General features: G+C 41.6%; 1 protein-coding gene across 3 annotated transcripts in view; it reads right to left on the bottom strand.

Moving 5' to 3' along the window:
* The window catches only part of traf7 (TNF receptor-associated factor 7), a 72,575-nt gene that overhangs the window by 18,372 nt on the left and 33,276 nt on the right, over positions 1 to 20,927 (bottom strand). For 2 of the 3 annotated variants that reach the window (XM_052021604.1, XM_052021605.1), the window contains exons 3-10: positions 18,119 to 18,176; positions 16,993 to 17,084; positions 7,672 to 7,788; positions 7,090 to 7,182; positions 5,784 to 5,817; positions 4,544 to 4,727; positions 2,434 to 2,568; positions 466 to 683 (exon numbers count right to left, since the gene is read on the bottom strand). In XM_052021604.1, coding sequence (XP_051877564.1) covers positions 466 to 683; positions 2,434 to 2,568; positions 4,544 to 4,727; positions 5,784 to 5,817; positions 7,090 to 7,182; positions 7,672 to 7,788; positions 16,993 to 17,084; positions 18,119 to 18,176 — 931 coding nt within the window. Of the gene's footprint in view, positions 1 to 465; positions 684 to 2,433; positions 2,569 to 4,543; positions 4,728 to 5,783; positions 5,818 to 7,089; positions 7,183 to 7,671; positions 7,789 to 8,297; positions 8,346 to 16,992; positions 17,085 to 18,118; positions 18,177 to 20,927 lie in introns of those variants that run through there. The other variant, XM_052021606.1, reaches the window with a different exon arrangement.

The raw sequence follows: 20,927 nt of genomic DNA, 5'->3' as shown, positions 1-20,927 counted from the left end.
TTATTCCTTTCCTCCCCCCTTATTCATGGTTAAGTCCTACAAGATGGCTCTCAGAAAATTCTTGACATTTTTCTCCCTGTTAAACACAGGAAAGTGTCACTTATTTTGTTGTTCTACACTGTCTAAAACTGCAAATATATTCTGAGATGCGAGCATCTCTCAGGAACCAGGATCCCCACAGAAGCAACCAGATTTAAACTTGATGCTAACAATTACAAAATACAAAAAGGATTTACTGAATATTTATGATATTCTCTGAATTGTATTATAATGTATTATTTTGGTGCTAACACACTACAGCACATCTGAATGTTAAAGATAATGTCAGAATCACAATGATAAACTTTTATGGTTATCTATTTAGAAAAAGGCTATTTGTGCCACTCTGGTTGATGGAAATAAATGAGGACCCTTGCACAAACTTAACACTGGCGACCAAAGTCAAAAACTGGTATCCCTACATACCAAATTTCAGCTCCAGCGACTTCTCCAGCTGGTCAAGTTTTTCAGAGAGTTTCCCCAGCATTGACCTAAGGAAGGCGATCTCCTGATCCTTTTGAGCCAGCCCTACTTGCATCTCGTGAAAGCGATCATCTGTCTGCTGCAGGAACTCCTTCAGACCCTCAAACTTGCACACCTCTAAGTGGGCTTCGTAGGTGTCCTGATTCCCAACAAACACACACCTGATTGAGGAGGGGTTAGAAAGGAGAAGGGACAATAATGACAGATAATTTAATTATAAAACAGTCTGCTTCAAGGTAATGCATTTACAATATATTGAAGTCTTAGCTTTAGCTCTGTTTTTTGCATTAGGAAAAATTGTAATGCATGTATAATAGAACAAAAAGCTTTTGGAATCCTACAGTTTAATAAACTACTTTGTGATTCACGTAGATTGTATGTAACATTTAGCTACAGGATGGCTGAAGTAAAGACTTTGTTTCAAAACTTCGATTAAACTAAAGTCAGTTATTTGGTGATCTGAAGTGTACAACCTCTGTTCGATGAAAGGACTAATATTCAATACATAAGGAACCACAATGTCGCTGAAAACATTTTAATATTAACATACGTAAACAACAGATAATGGATATTTTGTTCCTCTTTGTGCTTTTTTGTTAAAAAAAAGTCTCTGACTTGCAAAATTCCATGAAAGGAATAGAGAACCAGAGCAAGATAGAGTGAGAAGAAGAAAGGAGAAATAAAAAGAATGCCAGCAAATGAAGCAAGCAAAAGTTACAAAGTACCTTACCACATCTCCTGGAAATATCTTAAAACTATGAATTACTGATGGGAAATCTAGTTACAGATAAAAACAGCAAGGCCTTTTGCAAGTTAGGAAGATCTCACAAATAGCCATGAGATGACAGACTAATTAATTTACTTTTATCAGTGCTAGTTAAGGAAACAATGCTAACCGGGGCAGTCCCTTTATTTCCGATCATGAAGCTAATAGTCCTGGAACATTAAATGGATACCGTTACACATTACTTGGGGTTGCTGAATGCTGCAATGGTTGACTAAACTAATTTTAAAAAATAGTCTATTTCTAACTATTCCTACACGTGCCTATGATGCTGCTGCAAGTAATTTTTTTGTATGCACATGTACCTGTGCATATGACAATAAACTAGATTTTGAAACTTTGAAGCTATTAAATTCTAATGTACATGGTAATTACCATTGGTTCTTTAATATGTGAACAAAATGACTTTTTGCATTGTTTAAACAGTCTACAAAGGACAGAACGGGTGCTATGAAACAATTTCAAAGAAAGAGAAATGAATTACAGCCAACAGTATGATTCAAAGTTGACATCCTGAGAGGTAGAAGGGGTAGGAGGGCATTCAGCTCTACATGGGGCTGTCAGTTATTCCTTGCCAGAGAAATCCAAGGTTAATCTTACTGCATTGCAGTTTTTTGCTCTTAGTTGAATTTCTGAATCATTTCAACTCAGTAATATTGCTTTCATTCTTTGGAATAATGAAATGAATATCTAGGAAGCAGGACTGGACTTTGGCCACATTACGTTTACTGCACTCTTTGGGAAATTAAGTCACCCGGGATTATTTTCATATTATCCTTGCATATGTATATCTATTGATCATCTCTTCTACTTCATACGATCTTAACAAGCGCCATTTCACAGAACATGGGACAGATTGGTGATTGGCTGGAGGGAGCAGCATAGAGGAAAATTCACTTGAAATTTTTACTGGAAATGTTAAAATCAGGAAGTAGAAATGGCTTTGTTGATTGCTCAAACATCTGCAGATTACTAACCATATTCTGTTAACTGCATCTATTTTGTTATTTAGTTTTTAATTCAGCATTTTATTCCACTAACTACCACATGTTTCAAACAATTTGATGGTTAAAAAGAGAGCAAACAAAGAAATGATTATTTTGCAAAAACATTACTGTAATACTCACCCATATTTTGAGTGGGGACACTTGATGTGTTCACATTGTTTAAGGTGGGAATCAAGGTTCATTTTCAACAGTGGTGGGCAGTTTGGATTGTTCGGACAATGAACTGGCCTATAATCACAGCTGCCCTCGTGATCTCTGCAAAAAGGCAAAATATTCTGATAAGACGGTTTTGTTTTTGCACTTATTATTCAGAGGAACTGCTTCCTTCACTATTGGTTACAAAATCACTAACACATTCCATCACAGTCATTTATGATCTTGGACCCAATGGCTCAACAAGGAAACATTCACCCATTTAGAGTCATAGAATTGTACAGCATGCAAACAGGCCCTTCGGCCCAACTCATCCATGTCGACCAAGTTGTCTACCTGAGCTAGTCCCATGCGCTTGCATTTGGCCCATTGCCCTCTAAACCTTTCCTATCCACGTACCTTTCTGTGTGAGTACTGAGCACTGTTACCAAGATCCTAAATTGAATCATCTAAATTCAATTGCAGTTTATGCACTTATCCTGGGTCAGTGTACAAATGTAAAACTTTCCAAATTACTTCAGGGTTAAAAGGCAGTTTTCTAAAGAGACAAAAGCTCAATTTAAAAATCTGACAAAAACATGTAAATGTTTCAGAAAAAAAAAAGTGAACGTGAAAAAGAATTACACATTAAAACCGAAATAGAATATAAATGCAAAATGATACTGTATACATTCACACACTGTGCAGATCCCAGTGTTAGATCTGGAGATGATGTTGTCCAGAAGGTTCTTCGGAAGTCAAGAATGAGGTGCAAATCTTATGGTCACAGCCGTTTTATTAGATTTTCATTATGGTACAGGTCAGACAGGGTTAGCCTGCACCAGCAAACAAGGCAAGTAAAGAAGTAACAAAGGAACTTGACCTCATGCTCTCCCTTTATACTGCAAACCAGCCTAAACAGGTTAGGTAAGGAGACTTGTGAACAGGTATGTCTGAGTCACATTTCAGCTTTGCAGACAAATAAACTACAGAAGTATGGAACCAAGTATACTACAAGTTACTAAAAGTTTACAGATAAACAGGTGATTGCACAAACATAAAGAGAGCTAAAACTATAAGGAAAAACACAATAGAAACAACAATCTGGACCCTAATCCAACACCAGTAACAAGAAGAATGACCAAAGCATTTGTTCTGGTGGGCACTCTCCCTGCTCTTCTTACCGCTGAAGTAGGTCGACAGAGCTTTAGGTTTTATTTCAAAGACAGCATCTTGGACAATGGAGCACTCTCTCAGTACAGCTCTGAAACATTTGTCAAGGTTATGTGATGTGGTGCACTTTAAACCCATTCACTTTCTGGTGCATGAGGCAAGAATGAACCAGGCAAATACTTGGACATCTGCTACACTGGACCATCTTTGGAGGATATTCTCAGTTGGGTTTAATATTATCTTTGTTCAGAGAACTCAAAAGCAGCACTGAGCAAGTTTATTCTGAGAGTGCATTTTAGATCAATGAAAATCTATCGATAGATTTGATAAACGTTTTAAGTTATTTAATGTTTCCACACCCTGATTCCTAGCCCACACCTGCAGTAGAAAACCCAGGAACATTTAAAGCTGGATGAGAATTAAAGCTACATTTTCTAAAGTTGAACTTTTACTCTCAAAAGATAATATGGTACTATTATAGGTCATCTTTTTCAACAATCAATGCATGTAATTACTTTATTTAATGAACCTCAGTATAAATTAACGGGGTGTTCCTTTATGACAGCTTTTGGATTGGATGTTTGAGATGTGCCTGAACCAGCTTATCTAATGAACCAGACAGAGAACTATAAGAAGAACAGTACCCGGAGGCAACAACAGCAAAACTCAAAGCTGCTGATTAACATGCTTTTCAACTGGTCTACAAGATTACATACACCTGGTCGATGGAGATGTTTCGTGACAATATTTTCTAATAAAGTGTGTGGGTAAACAAGAATTATCTTCTAAATCATGTGGTTCAGTGCTGAAGGGGTACTTATGCTTTCACACTCAGTTGCAAATTGTGAAACCTTGCTTAAAATCAGCTTGTTAAATCAGTCGAGTCAAAGTATGCCACTGTTTAAGATGATGAAGTACAACTTACTTTCGACCGCTCAACTTTACAGTGAATGGACATCCTCGTGGGTCAACCTCGAAGGCCCCTGGTTTCCCATTTGAAGCTGGCCTGCAGCCATATTTACAGTGGACGAACAACTCTCCAATCTGTTCAGCCACAGCTATGTTATTAACCACAACGGTCAGCTTTGCATTGTCAACAGGGCACTTTTCTGTGAACACACAAAAAAAAACTAATTAAAGCCAGGCTGCAAAGTTCAGGACAGTGCTGCTCTGCAGTGCATTTTCATTTACACTATATGCAATAAAAGTTTTAAACTTGTGATTTCCAAACAATAACATGCTGTGATATTTACATATTATTTGTGATAGATGTTCATAAAATTATGAGAGGTATCTTTTTCCCATTGTTGTACTGTCCAGTACTAGAGGGCATGCATTTAGAGTAGGGAGGAGTTCAAAGGAGATGTGCGGGGCAAGTTTTTTTTACACAGAGCGGTGGGTGCCTGGAATGCGCTGCCAGGGGTGATGGTGGAGACAGATATGATGGAGGTGTTTAAAAGGCTCTTAGATAGGCACATGAATATGCAGGGTGGAGGGATATGGACCATGTGCAGGCAGAAGGGATTAGTTTAATTAGGCATCATTAGCTTAATTAGTTCAGTGCAACATCATGTGCTGAAGGTCCTGTGCTGTACTGTTGTACAGTCATACAGCACAGAAGCAGGCCCTTCAGCCCAACTGGTCCACATTGACCAAGATGCCCATCCAAGCTAGTTCCATTTGCTCGTATTTGGCCCATAACCTTCCAAACCTTTCCCATCCATGTACCTGTCCAACTTTCTTTTAAAAGTTATCATTGTACCTGCCTCAACCACTTTCTCTGGCAGTTCATTCCACATACCCACCACCCTTTGTGTAAAAAAGTTGCCCCTCAGGTCCCTATTAAATCTTTCCCCTCTCACGTTACACCCATGCCCTCTAGTTCTTGATTCCCAAACCCTGAGTGCATTCACCTTATCTATGCCCCTCATGATTTTACACATTTCTATAAGATCATATGTCCTATATTATGTGCTAATCTTTAAGTAGGTTGTGCAGGTCAGTAGGATTTGGAGCAAACTTTTATTTAATGTCTTTATTGAATTGTCTGGCGAGAATTATATAATGTTGCATTGACATAGATCAATGCCTGCAGAAGGTGCACGTTTATGGGTTTAGGGAAATTTTGTGAGGTACCTTATTTTGACATAGAAAATGAAACTTACCAGATGTTAAGGCACACCTTCTGCAAAATGTGTGCTGTTTTAAAAAAAGAAAGAAAACTAGTGTTACTAAGTGCCATTTACATCACTAAAAGAAAGATGAACAAGAATGCGAAGCTGTGGATTAAACCGGTTTAGACTAGCAACATGTTTTGTGTTCTAAAGCCGATACACTGAAAGAATTTCCTTCCTGACCTGATCAACAAAAAAACAATAAATGCCAACTCTGTGAAACAGAACAACCTCCCAGATCAAACAACCATTATTCACTCACATTACTGTAAAAACTGTCAACAATTCCAGTACACAAACAGTGGCACTTAGTTTCCCAGCACTGGCTATTGGCCTGCTAATTGCGAGCTTCATTTCTATGACAACATGTATTCACCTCTCCTTCCTAATGTGTACAGCTGCAGCAAAACATTCACTACTTGGACGTCATGTCCAACGTACCTACTTCCTGCTAAAGGGACTTTCCATGCTAATAAGCAAAATTCACAGCTTCCTGAGAAAGGGCTTTAACACTGAATAGTAAACTGAAGACCATTTTGCAAATAATATCTCACGATAGTATGAAGGGTTGGCAATAAACCTGTGCTAAATTTAGAAATTTAAACAAAGTACGATTACTGCTAAAATTATTTATATACTGAACATAATTACATTTATTGCTTTTCCAAGAACTCTTCCCTGTTCTGAGAACATTTATTAAAGTTAATGGAAAGAAGCAAGAATCAAACACTGTATTCCTCCCCCTTTAATCATCCAATTCACACCACACAAAAAGTAAACTTATAAAGAAAGCTGGGTTCCATACAGCGATGATTTGAAATAATATAATTTGGTACATGCCAAGAACAAGAAGTAGATCATAGAACATATATAGATCGAAAAAGAAAGGTAACAATCTCAAAAAGCACTATTTACATCCCAGGTCAAGTTCTGACAATGCAAAAACATCCCTGCAAAAGACAAGTACCAGAAATTACAACTACTTGAGATAGACCCTTACCTAATAAAGTTGCACAACAAAAGTACTTAGAGGAAAGCTAATCCTGCTATCTGCCCCTTTCCCAGCCTTAGCATTCGGACTGCAATTCAAAATGTGGCCAGACAAAATACTTCTGCATTCTTCCCTGTACATTTCTCACTGAATGGATATTATGTAAGATTTCTCCACTAGTAATTTGCCCAGCTGATTAACAGCAAAATTGCTGCGAATTTGCTTAAAAATGTTATCATCCAGAAAGCACAAACAAGCCATGAATGCATTAAAAAACTAAATTATATTCAGGATTGCTTTGCTTACTCCACATGTAGTGATGACAGGATCTTTGAACACACTGCAACAAAGTTGGCAACATAATTTTACTGAAGGCTGTTCCGCAAAAACCAGAAGTTCCTGGAACAACAAGAGCAGATCGTAAAACACAGGTGATCATTATATGAAATACAGGTGGCAAATATCACACTGGAATAACATGCTGACAATTTATTAGCTATGTTTTACTTCTCAGGAATTGTAAATCGGCAACTTCAGATTTCATCCATTTTACTGGCAATTCATTCTGACGGTTCTGTTATATTGAACAAATCCATTTCAAGATAAGATTTTAAATAAAATCTCAGAAATAATTATTATAACAATTATCCAGAACAAGCTGCAACTTAACCCCTTGCTGTAGGCAAAAACCTGCAATATTTTTGATGCACCCTGGCTATGGTATCCCATCTCTGGATTTAGGCAATTATTTCACTTGGTTTATAAAACACAGTCTACATAAAGCAACTTAGGTTGACGCCCACCGCCACTTTATACAGAACTCTCAGTTTGTTTTCTCTCCCTTCCACTTAACAATTCCCAAAGCTGACACAAAGCACTTGCTCGCACCTGCTCATCTTCCTCTTCGTGTAGAGAAAACGTAGATCGGAGAGACATGCTCGATTCCGAGTGCAGGGACCGTACAGATATGGCCGAATCTGATCGACGTGGAGTACTGATTGGAGGCTACAAAAAGACATCACTGTCAGTTGCAATCCTTGCACCAAGCACAAAAGGAATTAATTTTGACCAGTGCCACTCTGATCATTACTACATGCACCATTTTAACCTCTGTGTTGTGTACAATAAAATGGTCAACGTTTAAATGCCCACTTTTGCAACTGACAAACATTCAAGCTAATGGTGCACTTTGTATTAAAGTAGCTACTAAAATACTCTAATGAACTGAGTACAAAGTTTTAGTTCTGCCGTTAAACAAACATGAAAATATTCAGTGAATAAGTACAACACTCCGCAGTTCCAGCAGGGAATGAAGACTACAAGCTATTTTGTTGTCCTGTAAAACTTCAGCCATGTGAGCTAATGTTGCAAGATCTCAAATCCTGGAGAGCACATCAAAATCCAGATCACTTGAGAGACTCAAATGCAGTTACTCCTGCATGATAATTGGAAAGTGGACCAAAGGAAAACCCAGGACCTTACATTCCCCTACCTAAAAAAAGAGAAGAATTTACCTTGAACCTTAGTTAAAGTTGTCTTGTCTCCAGATTCTTAAGAGTTAGCAAAGGGACTGACTGGGCTAACAATGACAACATAGGCATTGTGCAGCCGCACTTGTGCTAATCACTGTAAACCTTTTGCCAAGTTTTCTATTCCACTAAATCTGGTGATTTCCTGCTATTCAATTAACATGAGTCGCACTTTGCCGTTTCCTGTACTGGAGGCCTAACTGAGGGCAATAAAGTAAGTCATTTCTGTAAAGTCTGCTGATGGCTATGTAAAAGTTTGTCTTGTACTTGGGAACAGTTTAATGATTAGGATGGTACTTAAAACAAGTGGAGAAAATCCCAGAAAAAGACTTAATAATACGAACTAGTTCTATGAACAACAAACTATTATATCTGTTTGATCCAAGACAGAGTGAGGAGCTGTTAGGAAGAGAGAAAAAGGTGGTAAATTGTTCTTCTAAACATATGACTGTGCAAATTAATGCAGGTGTGTTGCTCTTACCACAGCACTGACAAAGTCAGAATAACCTGTTTTTAGCGCGACGCTATTACAGCGCCAGCGATCAGGGTTCAATTCTCATTGCTGTCGGTAAGGAGTTTGTACGTTCTCCCGTGTCTGCATGGGTTTCCTCCGGGTGCTCCGGTTTCCTCCCACATTGCAAAGATGTACGGGTAGGTTAATTTGGGTTTAAAATGGGCGGCGCAGACTCGCTGGGCCAGAAGGGCCTGTTACCACGCTGTAAATAAAATTAAATTAAACATGCCAATTCAAAACAACATTGAGTCAGGTTCTGAGACAGACTATCAAAAAGCACAGAAAGTGGAATTTTATTTAAGGAATTGATCAAAAAGTAACATAAGTCTCACACTGCTATTCATTTATACATTTTAAAACGGCACATCATGAGTGAAGTCTACTAAGGTACTGTCTGATATTATACCTCATTTAATTTCTTTAGATACAGCACTATAAGAACATAGAACAGTACAGCACAATACAGGCCCTTCGGCCCACAATGTTGTGCCGACCTTTAAACCTTGCCTAAGACTATCTAACCCCTTCCTCCCACATATCCCTCTATTTTAAATTCCTCCATATGCTTATCTAGTAATCTCTTGAATTTGACCAATGTAAGTGTGCATGGATGAAAGATTAGTTCTCTGCCAGTGGACAGCAGAATGCAAGAATGGCATTAAATCAAGATAAATAATTGCCTAGGAGTGAGAGAATTAATTTGATCAGCTAACATTAAAGAAAAAGCAGTCGCACCATAAATGTTGTGAATGGGTGTTCCCAAAAAAGAGGGTCATGTTCAATTAAGGACCCTTAAGATGTAAATAACCCAACAACAGCAAAGAACAAGTAGCTTAATACTGCATAATATTTCTCTATTTAACTGAAAATAATGAGATATGGAGGTGAAAATCTGCAAAATACTATTTCCTCCACTTTGTACTAGCACCTAGTATATCTTTTGTACCATAAGGGTGCTGGACACAGATAAATTACAAGAGGTGTACCAGCATCTCTGCCAAACTTCCTTGACCCACCAAACACTTCTTTCAGCAGTAGCCTTCTCAACCTTCTACTGAGAGGACACAAAGTCAAGCCCAAGTAAAAACACCACACAAGGTAAAGGCCATTAAAAGTGAAGCTATATAATTCTTGATGCAATCTGGTATTTTAAAGTCATTAATTTTTAAATTCAGGAATCTGGCATCATTGTAATGGATTAGTAAAGAACACGTATAACAAAGTGGAGGGTTAAGCCTTTGAAATGGAGAAACAAAGGACTGCAGATGCTGGAATCTAGATGAAAAACACGATGATGCTGGAGGAACTCAGCAGGTCAGGCAGCATCCGTGGAGAAAAGCAGGCGGTCAACGTTTCGGGTCAGGACCCTTCTTCAGGACTGAAGATAGGAAAAAGGGAAGCCCAATATATAGGAGGGAAAAGCAGAGCAGTGATAGGTGGACAAAAGAGGGGAGGCGGGGTGGGCATGAGGTGGTGATAGGTAGATGCAGGTAAGAGATAGTGACAGGCAGGTGCGGGGAAGGAGAGGAGAGCAGATCCACCGGGGGATGGGTCAAAGGTAAGGAGAGAGAGAAAAAAGGGGTGGAAAAAAAAGAGATAAGCTAGGAAAGGGAAGAAAAGAAGAGGCATGGTTGGGGGTGTGTGTGTGGGGGTAAGGGGGAGTACTTAAAGTGGGAGAATTCAATGTTCATGCCGTTAGGCTGCAAGCTTCCAAGATGGAAAATGAGGTGCTGTTCCTCCGGTTTGCACTTGGGATTCTCCTGGCAGTGGAGGAGGCCGAGGACTGACATATCAGTGATAGTGTGGGAGGGGGAGTTGAAGTGACTGACAACGGGGAGATGCAGATTGCGGTTACAGACAGAGCGCAGGTGTCCTGCGAAATGGTCACCTAGTCTGCGTTTGGTCTCACCAGTGTAGCGAAGGCCACACTTGGAGCACCGAATGCAGTAGGTGATATTAAGGGAGGTGCAGGTGAATCTCTGCCTCACCTGAAAGGACTGTTTGGGTCCCTGGATGGAGGTGATGGAGGTGGTGTAGGGGCAGATGTTGCACCTATGACGGGGGCAGTGGAAAGTTCCCGGGGTGGGAGCGGGATGGGTTGGGGGTGGGGGGGGGGGAAGAAGTGAACTAGGGAGTCACGGAGACCACGGTCCCTGCGAAAGGCAGAAATGGGTGGGGAGGGGAAGATATACTTGGCGGTGGGGTCCCATTGGAGATGGGAGAAGTGGCAGAGAATGATATGTTGGATACGTAGACTGGTGGGGTGAAATGTGAGGACAAGGGGGACCCTATCCCTTTTGGGTCTGGGAGCGGTGGGGGTGGGAGCAGAGGTGCGGGAGATGGCAGAGATGTGGGTGTGAGCTCTCTCAACCACAGTCGGGGGGAAGCCACGGTTAGAAAAGAAGTTGGACATCTCGGATGTCCTGGAGTGGAAAGCATCATGGGAGCAGATGCAGCGGAGGAGGAGAAATTGAGAGAATGGGATAACATCCTTGCAAGAGACAGGGTGGGGGGAGATGTAATTGAGGCAGCTATGGACGTCAGTGGGTTTGTAGAAGATGTCGGTGGATAAGGAATCTCCTGAGATGGAGATGGAAAGATTGAGGAAGGAGAGAGAGGTGTCAGAGATAGTCCAAGTGAATTGGGGAGTAGGGTGAAAATTTGTGGTGAAATTTATGAAACTGTTGAGTTCCACACGAATACAAGAGGTGGCACCAATACAGTCATTGATACAGCGGAGAAAGAGTTGAGGAATGGGGCCAGAGTAGCCTTGGAACAGAGACTGTTCAACGTAGCCAACAAAGAGGCAGGCATAACTGGGGCCCATGCGAGTGCCCATGGCTATGCCCTTGATCTGTAGGTCATGAGAGGAATCAAAAGTGAAGTCGCGTAGAGTGAGGACAAGTTCAGCCAGGCGGAGGAAAGTGTTAGTGGAAGGGGACTGGTTCCGTCTCTGGTCAAGAAAGAAGCAGAGGGCAGTGAGGTTTGTCATGATGGGGAATGGAGGTATATAGGGACTGGATGTCCATGGTGAAGATGAGGTTGTGTGTGCCGGAGAACCAAAAGCTATGGAAGAGTTGGAGAGTGTGTGAAGTGTCACGGACGTAGGTGGGAAGGGATTGGACCGGGGGGACAGGAATAGTGTCCAGGTATGAGGATACGAGCTCCGTGGGGCAAGAGCATGCGGAGACAATAGGTCTGCTGGGACAGTCCTTCCTGTGGATTCTGGGGAGGAGATAGAAATGGGCAGTCCTAGGTTGCGGAACTATCATGTTGGTAGCTGTGGAGGGACATCTCCTGAGGCGATGAGGTCAGTGATGGTGCGGGAGATAATATCCTGGTGGTCCTTGGTGGGGTCATGGTTCAGGGGTAAGTTGGAGAAAGTGTCCGAGAGTTGGCATCTGGATTCTGCAAGGTAGAGGTCATACGCCAGACTAACACGGCACCACCTTTGTTGGCTGGTTTGATGACAATGTCAGGGTTGGTGCAGAGGGATGGAGAGCAGGGCGTTCAGAAGGGGTGAGGTTGGAGTGGGTGAGGGGGGCAGAAAAATCAAGGCGGCTGATGTCGCGCCGACAGTTGGCCATGAATAGGTCCAGGGAAGGTAACAGGGAAATAGAGATTATGGGGAAAGGGTTAATTTTTATATCTCCTTATGATGGGCCAAATACCTCCTATGTCAGCTCAGAGAAAAATTCCATTCCCTCTCTAATTTTCCCTGTAAACTATTCTTCCCACTTTCCATCAACTCCCACACACCTGCATTAGGGGTAATTTACAGTGGCCAATTAACCCACTAACCATTTGCCTTTGGGATGGGGAAGGAAACTGGACCACCTAGTGAAAACCCACACAGCCACAGGGAGAATGTGTAAACTCTATACAGGGAGCACCGGAAGTCAGTATTGAACATGGATCACTGTATCTGTGAGAAACCAGCCACTATGTCAGTCAAAGAATGTGAGATTACATTAATGGATCATGTGGTTTCTCCTAATCCCGATCAGAGTACAAGCATGGCTTCAGAAAGAATAGATTATCATTGATATCCTCTAGGTTACGGATCTGGTGGATAAGGGTGACAGACTGGCTATTAACAGTAGAACAAAGAACAGTACAGCAAAGGAACAGGCCCTTCAGTCCACAATGTCTGTGCCGACCATGATGCCAATTTAAACTAATCCCATCTGCCTCCACATTGTCCATATCCCTCCACTCCCTGCCTGTTCATATGCCTGTCTAAATGTCTCTTAAATGTTGCTATCATATCCACTTCTACCACTTCCGCCGGCAGTGTGCTCCAGGCATCTACCACTCTCTGTGTACAAAAACCTGCCTCATGAATCTCCTTTAAACTTTCCCTCCATCCATCTGTGCCTCTCATAATTTTATATAATTCTATCAGGTCGCCCCTCAGCCTCCAACCCTCCAGGGAAAACAGTCTAAGTTTGTCCAACCTCTCCTTGTAGCTAATATTCTCAAATCCAGGCAACATCCTAGTGAACCTCTTCTGCACCCCCTCCAATGCCTCCACATCCTTCCTGTAATGCGGTGAACGGAACTGCCACGCTTCTCCAAATGTGGTCCAACCAAAGTGTTATACAGCTGCAACATGACTTCCTGATTTTTATATTCAACACCCCGACCGATGAAGGCAAGTATGCCATACGCATTCTTTACCACCATATCTACTTGTGTTGCCACTTTCAGGGAGCAATGGACTTGCACCCCAAGATTTCTCTGTACATCAATGCTCCTGCCATTTACTGTATACTTTCCTCTTACATTTGACCTTGCAAAGTGCAATACCTCACACTTCTCCAGATTAAATTCCATCTGCCATTTCTTTGTCCATATTTCCAACTGATCTAGATCCTGATGTATGCTTTGACAACCTTCCTTTCTATCTTCTCCTCCTCCTCCTCACTGATAATCAACACAGGAGCACCTCAAGGATGCGTGCTTAGCTTACTGCTCTACTCTCTCTATACTCATGACTGTGTGACTAGGCACAGCTCAAGTGCCATCTATAAATTCGCCGATGACACTACTGTTGTTGGTGGAATTTCAGATGGAGATGAGGAGGTATACAGCAGTGAGATAGATCAGCTGGTCGACTGGTGTCGCAATAACAACCTCACACTCAACATCAGCAAGACCAAGGAATTGATTGTGGACTTCAGGAGAGGGAAGTCAGGAGAACACACAGCAGTCCTCACTGAGGGGTCAGCAGTGGAAAGGGAGAGCAGCTTCAAATTCCTGGGCGTCAACATCCCAGAGGATTGACCTTGGGCCCAACACATTGATGCAAACATGAAGAAGGCATGCTAGCTCTACTTCATTAGGAGTTTGAAGAGAGTTGGTAAGTCACCAAAGAATCTTGCAAATTTCTACAGATGTACAGTGGAGAGCACTCTGACTGGTTGTATCACCACCTTGAATGGAGGCTCCAATGCACAGGATCAAAAGAGGCTGCAGAGGGTTGTAGACTCCATCACAGGCAAAACCCTCCCCGCCATCAAGGACATCTTCAAGAGGCGGTGCCTCAAGAAGCCAGCATCCATTATTAAAGACCCTCACCATCTGGGACATGCCCTCTTCTTGTTACTACCATCAGGGAGGAGGTACAGGAGCCTGAAGACCCACACTCAACGTTTCAGGAATAGGTTTTTCCCCTCCACTGTCATATTTCTGAATGGTCCAAGAACCCATGAACACTACCTCATTATTTCTCTTTTGAACTATTTATTTTTGTAACTTATAGTAATTTTTATGTCTGTATGTCTTGCACTGTGCTGATCCACAAAACAACAAATTTCACGACATATGTCAGTGATAATAAACCTGATTCTGATTATCCACATCTCTGCCAATTTATGTGTTGTCTGCAAACGTACTAATCAGCTCACATACATTATTGTCCAAATTATTTGTATATTTTACAAACAAGAGAGGTCCCAGCACTGATCCTTGCAGAATACCACCGTCAGAATAACACCCCTTCACCATTACCTTCTGTGTTCTATGACCAAGCCAATCTTGAACCCAATTTACCAAGTCTCCATGGATCCCATGTGCCTTAATCTTCTGGATCAGCCTTCTTATTATCTGCCTATTCTTCAAGAAGGCATTCAATAACAGCCCATACAGCAAACAGATTTGCAGGCTGCCCATCCATGGGGAAGCTGGACCAATGTGTGGATAAATGTCAGGCAGCAAAACAAGTTATTGGCTGGGTGGGAGAGGATTGGTATGAAGTAGCAAAATGGAGATTGACTATCAGTGGAGTCACATGAGATGAGTTAAAGTGTTTACAAACTATTTAGAGGATGGAATACTGTCCAAAGTATCTATCTTTGAATATGATAACAAATTAGGTACAGAGTAAGATGATTCAAATGAATATAAAATGCATGCATGGGCAGAAAGAGAGCAGATGGGGTTCAATGTGGGGAAGCATAACATCATGAGGTAAGTAGAAATGAGATTGCAGATTATATATTGAAGGCACCCGAGGTAACAGAAGGGGAGACATTTTGGGAAGTTTGGCACATGAAGTGGTGAAGATTGTAAGTGCAAATATTGGTGCATACAGCTAAGGATGTAACTTCAAAGTCTAGGATAGAGATGCTGTGAACAGTAAGTTCTAGCTGACCTCAATGAGGCTGCATCTGGAACACTGAGCTCAGTTTTATCTGTAATACAAGAAGGAAGTAGAAACATTAGCAGGAAGCCAGAGGGATAGAAGTTTGATTCACCAACTCAGAAGAACAAGTTGCTAAGAAACCTAAAGCACTCAGGAAGAGGGGGAATGTTATAACATATCTACTATTTTTAAAGACATTGAAGAACTTGGGAGTTCTTCAAGCAGACACAGGATTGAGGATAAGGTGATTTTTCAAAGAGTCGTACGGTATGCAGGAACAGGCCCTTCAGCCCACCATGTCCATGCCAATCATCAAGTATCCATCTATACTTATCCCATTTACCAACACTTGGTCCATAGCCTTTATGTCTTGATGATTCAAATGCTCATCCAGATTCTTGTTAAATAATGTGAGATTACCTGCCTTCAGCACCTTCTCCAGCAGTGTATTCCAGATTACAAACACCCTCAGGGTGACAAAAAATTCCTCAGATTCCCCCCTAACCCTCTTACTCCTTACCTTCTTACCTTAAATGTATACCTTCTGGCTTTAGACATTTCTTGTTATAGGGAAAGGTTTTTCACGATCCACCCAATCTATGTACCTCATAATTTTGTATAGCTCTATCTGGTCCCTCCTCAGTCTCCAAGGAAAACAAACCCAGCCTATCCAGTCTCTCCTCATAACTGAAACACCCTATCCTAGGCAAGATCCTGGTGAATCTCTTCCGAGCCCTTGCTAGTGTATTTATGTCCTTCCTAAAGTATGGTGACCAGAACCGCACACAATACTCCAGCTGTGGCCTTACCAAAGTTTTATAAAGTTGTACCATGATCTCCATGCTCTTCTGCTCTGATCTATGAAGGCCAGGATCCTGCATGCCATCTTCACCACTTTATCTACTTGTGCTATTTTAGGGATCGATGGTCTTGTACACCTTCTGTTCCTCAATACTCCCTAGGGCTCTACCATTCATGATTTATGCCCTACCCTTATTAAACCTCCCAAACTCAGCCCACTCCATCACCGACACAACCCTTCCCACCACTGAGGACATCTTCAAGAGGTGGTGCCTCAAGAAGGCAGCATCCATCACTATGGACCCTCACCACCCGGGACATGCCCTCTTCTCGTTACTACCATCAGGGAGGAGGTATAGCAGCCTGAAGACCCACACTCAATGATTCAGGAACAGCTTCTTCCCCTCCCGCCATCAGATTTCTGGACAACCCATGAACACTACTTCATTATTCCTTTTTTTTTGCACTTCATATAGTTTTGTAATTTATAGATTTCTATGTCTTTGCACTGTACTGCTGCCGCAAAACAAGAAATTTCGTGTCATATGTCAGTGATAATAAATCTGATTCTGATTCAAAAAGATTTAAAAATGATAAAAAATACAATTAGGATTAAAACTGGTTATTACATTCAGAACAGATAATTGACAGAGAATCCTGGAGCAGTTGACCAATGGGGATGAAGGAGAAAAAAATTAAGGCACCTGTAAAATACATACCATTGCATCATCTTCATCTCTGGGTGAATATGCCAGTGTGCTAGAAGAAGATGGAGTCCTCCGATGCTGCTTGAAGGTATTTGTTCCATCAGCTGCATACCAAAAGAGTAAAATGATTTCTCCTTCATTTTAAGATCATGAGAAGACAGCACTTTAAATCCTACACAATATTTCCACTTTATTAGGTTGCAATGTGCTCAGACAAAAGATGAGGTGCTGTTCTACAAGCTTGCGTTGGGCCTCAATGTAACAGTGCAGGAGGCCACTGACCAGTAGGTTACAGTGGACAGGGGATAGAGAATTAAAGTGGCAGGCAATGGGAAGTTTAGGGTCACTCCTGCAGATTGAACTCAGGTGCTCTGTGAAGTGATCACCCAATCTGTGTTTGGTTTCTCCAATGAAGAGGAGACCGCATTGTGAACACTGGATGCAGTACACTAGACTGGAAGAAACAAACTATTTATCAGTGCACCATTGGGTTAGGAAACTGGCTTTTAGTAAATTTGCCCTCAATCTGTAAGTTCCAGGTGCAGCTCACAATCGCCAATGAAAAGCTTTATCAAAGTTTTCCAAAAATCATAACAGAGGTATTCCTGTGTCAACTACTTGAGTCAATTCCTTGAAAAAAAAGCTTTGCAAGGCACAAGTTACCTTTTATAAACCCACGCAGTCTCTGATAACTACCTCGCTCTAAAGAGTAAAGCATGCAAAAACACAAAGAAGAAACAGGTGAAGGGTCTCAACCCGAAGCACGACTGCCCGTTTCCCTCCACAGATGCTGACTGGACCACCAAGTTCCTCCAGCAGTTTGTTTTTTGTTCCAGATTTCAGCATCTGTAGTCTCTTGTGTCTCCTAGGGGTAGCTGATGTTCCTACCAAGATTACCTCTTGATTTGGTATGATGGGTTCAGAGTAACTGTGTCATTTTAAGTTAGAATAAGAAACAACTAACTGATCTCATGTGGATAATTAAACACTCAGACAAGAGAGAGAGAGGAGAGAGAGGAGAGAGAGGAGAGAGAGGAGAGAGAGGAGAGAGAGGAGAGAGAGGAGAGAGAGGAGAGAGAGGAGAGAGAGAAGAGAGAGAAGAGAGAGAAGAGAGGGACGTACATCCACTCCCGCTTACCTTTAGTGATGGTAGTGACAGTGGAATATGCTGGACCAAAAGTAGTTTCCATTCTTGTCTGTTTTTAAAGGAAAAATAAAAACTTGAATTCTTGGGTCTGTGGCAGAGGATGTAGAGGTTGTGCAATCAAAGTGGGAAAGCCAGATTTTCAAATTGACTCATTTATTGTTTCATATGTGAATAAACACCATCAGAATTGACAGCAAACCGCTTCAAAGCTGTTAGTGATATCATTAGTGAATATAAGAAAACTACTTTCTGTCACGAACTATGAGAGAGAGAATATTATGCCAAATATCCAGGATAATATTAAATCAGAGATGAAATGCTTTAAAATTAATGTATACAAGTTAACAGTAATGAAAAGAATAATGGCCCTTGAAAAGTGCCAGAGCCATCGGTCAAGATACTCACCAAGAAATTACTGTTAAGAGCTAAAACAGGCAGGATTTACTGTCCACCTCATCTCTATGATGCAAACAAATTTAAGCAAGATCCAAGTGTGAATTTTTTTAAAATGTATATTTGCAGATATGAGCATCGTTAGTGACGCCAGCATTTATTGCCCATCCCTAATTGTCCTTGATGGGAATGATGATCTGCCTTATTGAACTACTGCAGTACACATGGTGAAGGTAATCCAAGTGTTACTGAGGAGAGAGTTACAGGATTTAGACCCAGTGACTGTGAAGTAACAACAATATAGTTCCAAGTCAGGACAGTGTGTGATTTGTGACGTGGAGAGAAACCTGCAGCTCGTGGTGCTCCTGTGCTCCTTCTGCCCTTGTCCTTCCGGGTTGGTAGAGGTCACTGATTTGAGAGGTGCTGTCCGAGTAGCCTAGGTGAGTGCATTTTGTAGACAATCCACACTGCAGCGATGGTCTGCTGGTGGTAGAGGGAATGAATGTTTGGGGTGAAGGATGGGATGCCAGTGAAGTGGATTGCTATGTCCTGGATGGTTTCAAGCTTTTTTGAGTGTTGTTGAAACTACACTCATGCAGAATATTGAATCATGTTCCTGAATTGAACCTTGCCAATGGTGGAACGACTTTGAGGGGTGGGGGGTGTCAGTAGGCAAGATATTCACCATCGGACACTCAACTTCAGACCTTCTACTGTAACCAAAGTATTTAAGTGGATATTCCAGTTGAGCTTCTGGTCAATCCTGACCTCCAGGATGTAGGTGGTGAGGGACTCGATGACAGTAAAGCCATTGAATGTCAATGATAGGTGATGAGACTCTCTTATGCGGGAGATGATCATTGCCTGGCACTGTTGTATTAATTGCCATGTACCAGCCCTTGGCTGAATGTTGCCTAGATCTTGCTGCATGCAGGCATGGGCTGCTTCATTTATTAATACAAAGTTTTCACACTTCATAATTCCATACATAGTTTACAATAAGCATGTATTGCTTTAATGTACAATAATTTAACAGGAAAATTGGACCACAGCCTTGGCCAACATGCTAATTTAAAGGTAGTTCTAAAGGCAGAGAGGTCCTCTCCAGGTTACGGCAGGGTGCTGTTCCTGTGAGCTGTTTGTAACCCGAACAGATGACCAGTTGGAGATGTGGCCACGAACCAAGTTTCCACACAGAAGTCGGCAACTCCTTACCACCCGTCATCTAAACTCTCGTTTGTAATTGTGGTTTGTACGTAAGTCGGGTGCTTGTAAGCTGGGGAGGACGTGTATGGTGTTGCCAAAAAGTTCAGTAAGCCCACGGATTCAAAAAATTTCAGATTTCAGCAAGGGAGGACCAAGAAATTGACAAGGGAAAGCAGATCACAAGTACTACAGCAAGAAGCAAAAACTGATTGTAAAAGATTGTAAAAAGGATAAGATTATCAAATCCTAATATCAGTTCCTTACAATGCAAGGCAGATGAAATTACACTGATGAATAAGGAAATGGCAAGAAATTACATATTCTCTGCTAGCCTTCACAGCAGATTCAGAAAACCTTCTGGAAATAGTACAGAACAGGGCTCGAGCTAATGAGGAACCGAAAGAAATTAACATCAGCACTGGGTAATTTAATGGGACTATAAAGCGATAATTCTACAGGGCCTGCGTCCCAAGACTTTGAAAGAGACAGCTGTGGAAATAGCAGATGCATTGATTGCCATCCGGCAACATCCCATAGACTCCAGAACTTCCACAGATCAGTAGCAAATGTAAACGAACTATTGGGGAAGGGAGAACACCGGGAATAAAAGACCAGTTAGCGTGACATCAGTTGTAAGGTAAATGCTAGAACCTATTAAGGAAATGGTAGCAGAACACTTAGAAAATAATAAAATGATGGGGCACAATCTATAATTTAGGGAGCGTAATGTTGTTTGCTGTCAATTCTGACCTCACTCTCATTGAACGCCTGTACACATTCAGTAAGAACAGCAGCTGCAATTAGAGCTGATTTTCTTCCCCAGGCTAGAAATGCCAATAGAAGCTTTAGCTGCACTCAGGAGAAACTGTAGAACATTGTGATCTGTATGGATCAGCTAGTTGCTGGAGCACTGCAAAACTTCATGGGCCTTCATACAAGTCAGATTTACCCCTCACCCTAACATATTTTCATTGGGATTCTCTACTTCAGCCAAGACCACCTAAATGACATCTGTGCAGTTCCCATTCTCTGTCAATGTCATATAAACTTGTTACTGAGAAGGGGATACCAGTGGCCAGAAAAGAACCCACCTCCCTCAATTCCCCCTGAAAAGCATCTGACCTCCAAGTGGCATTACCCCACAGTGGGTGTGACTTGAATCTATGTTAAGGGAAACACAGGCTTAAAGCCATGTTCCATC

Source organism: Pristis pectinata, chromosome 8, assembly GCF_009764475.1.
Source record: "Pristis pectinata isolate sPriPec2 chromosome 8, sPriPec2.1.pri, whole genome shotgun sequence".
Taxonomy (NCBI): Eukaryota; Metazoa; Chordata; class Chondrichthyes; order Rhinopristiformes; family Pristidae; genus Pristis; species Pristis pectinata.
The sequence above is the reverse complement of the archived record's forward strand: the minus strand, read 5'-3'. Positions and strand labels throughout refer to the sequence as shown.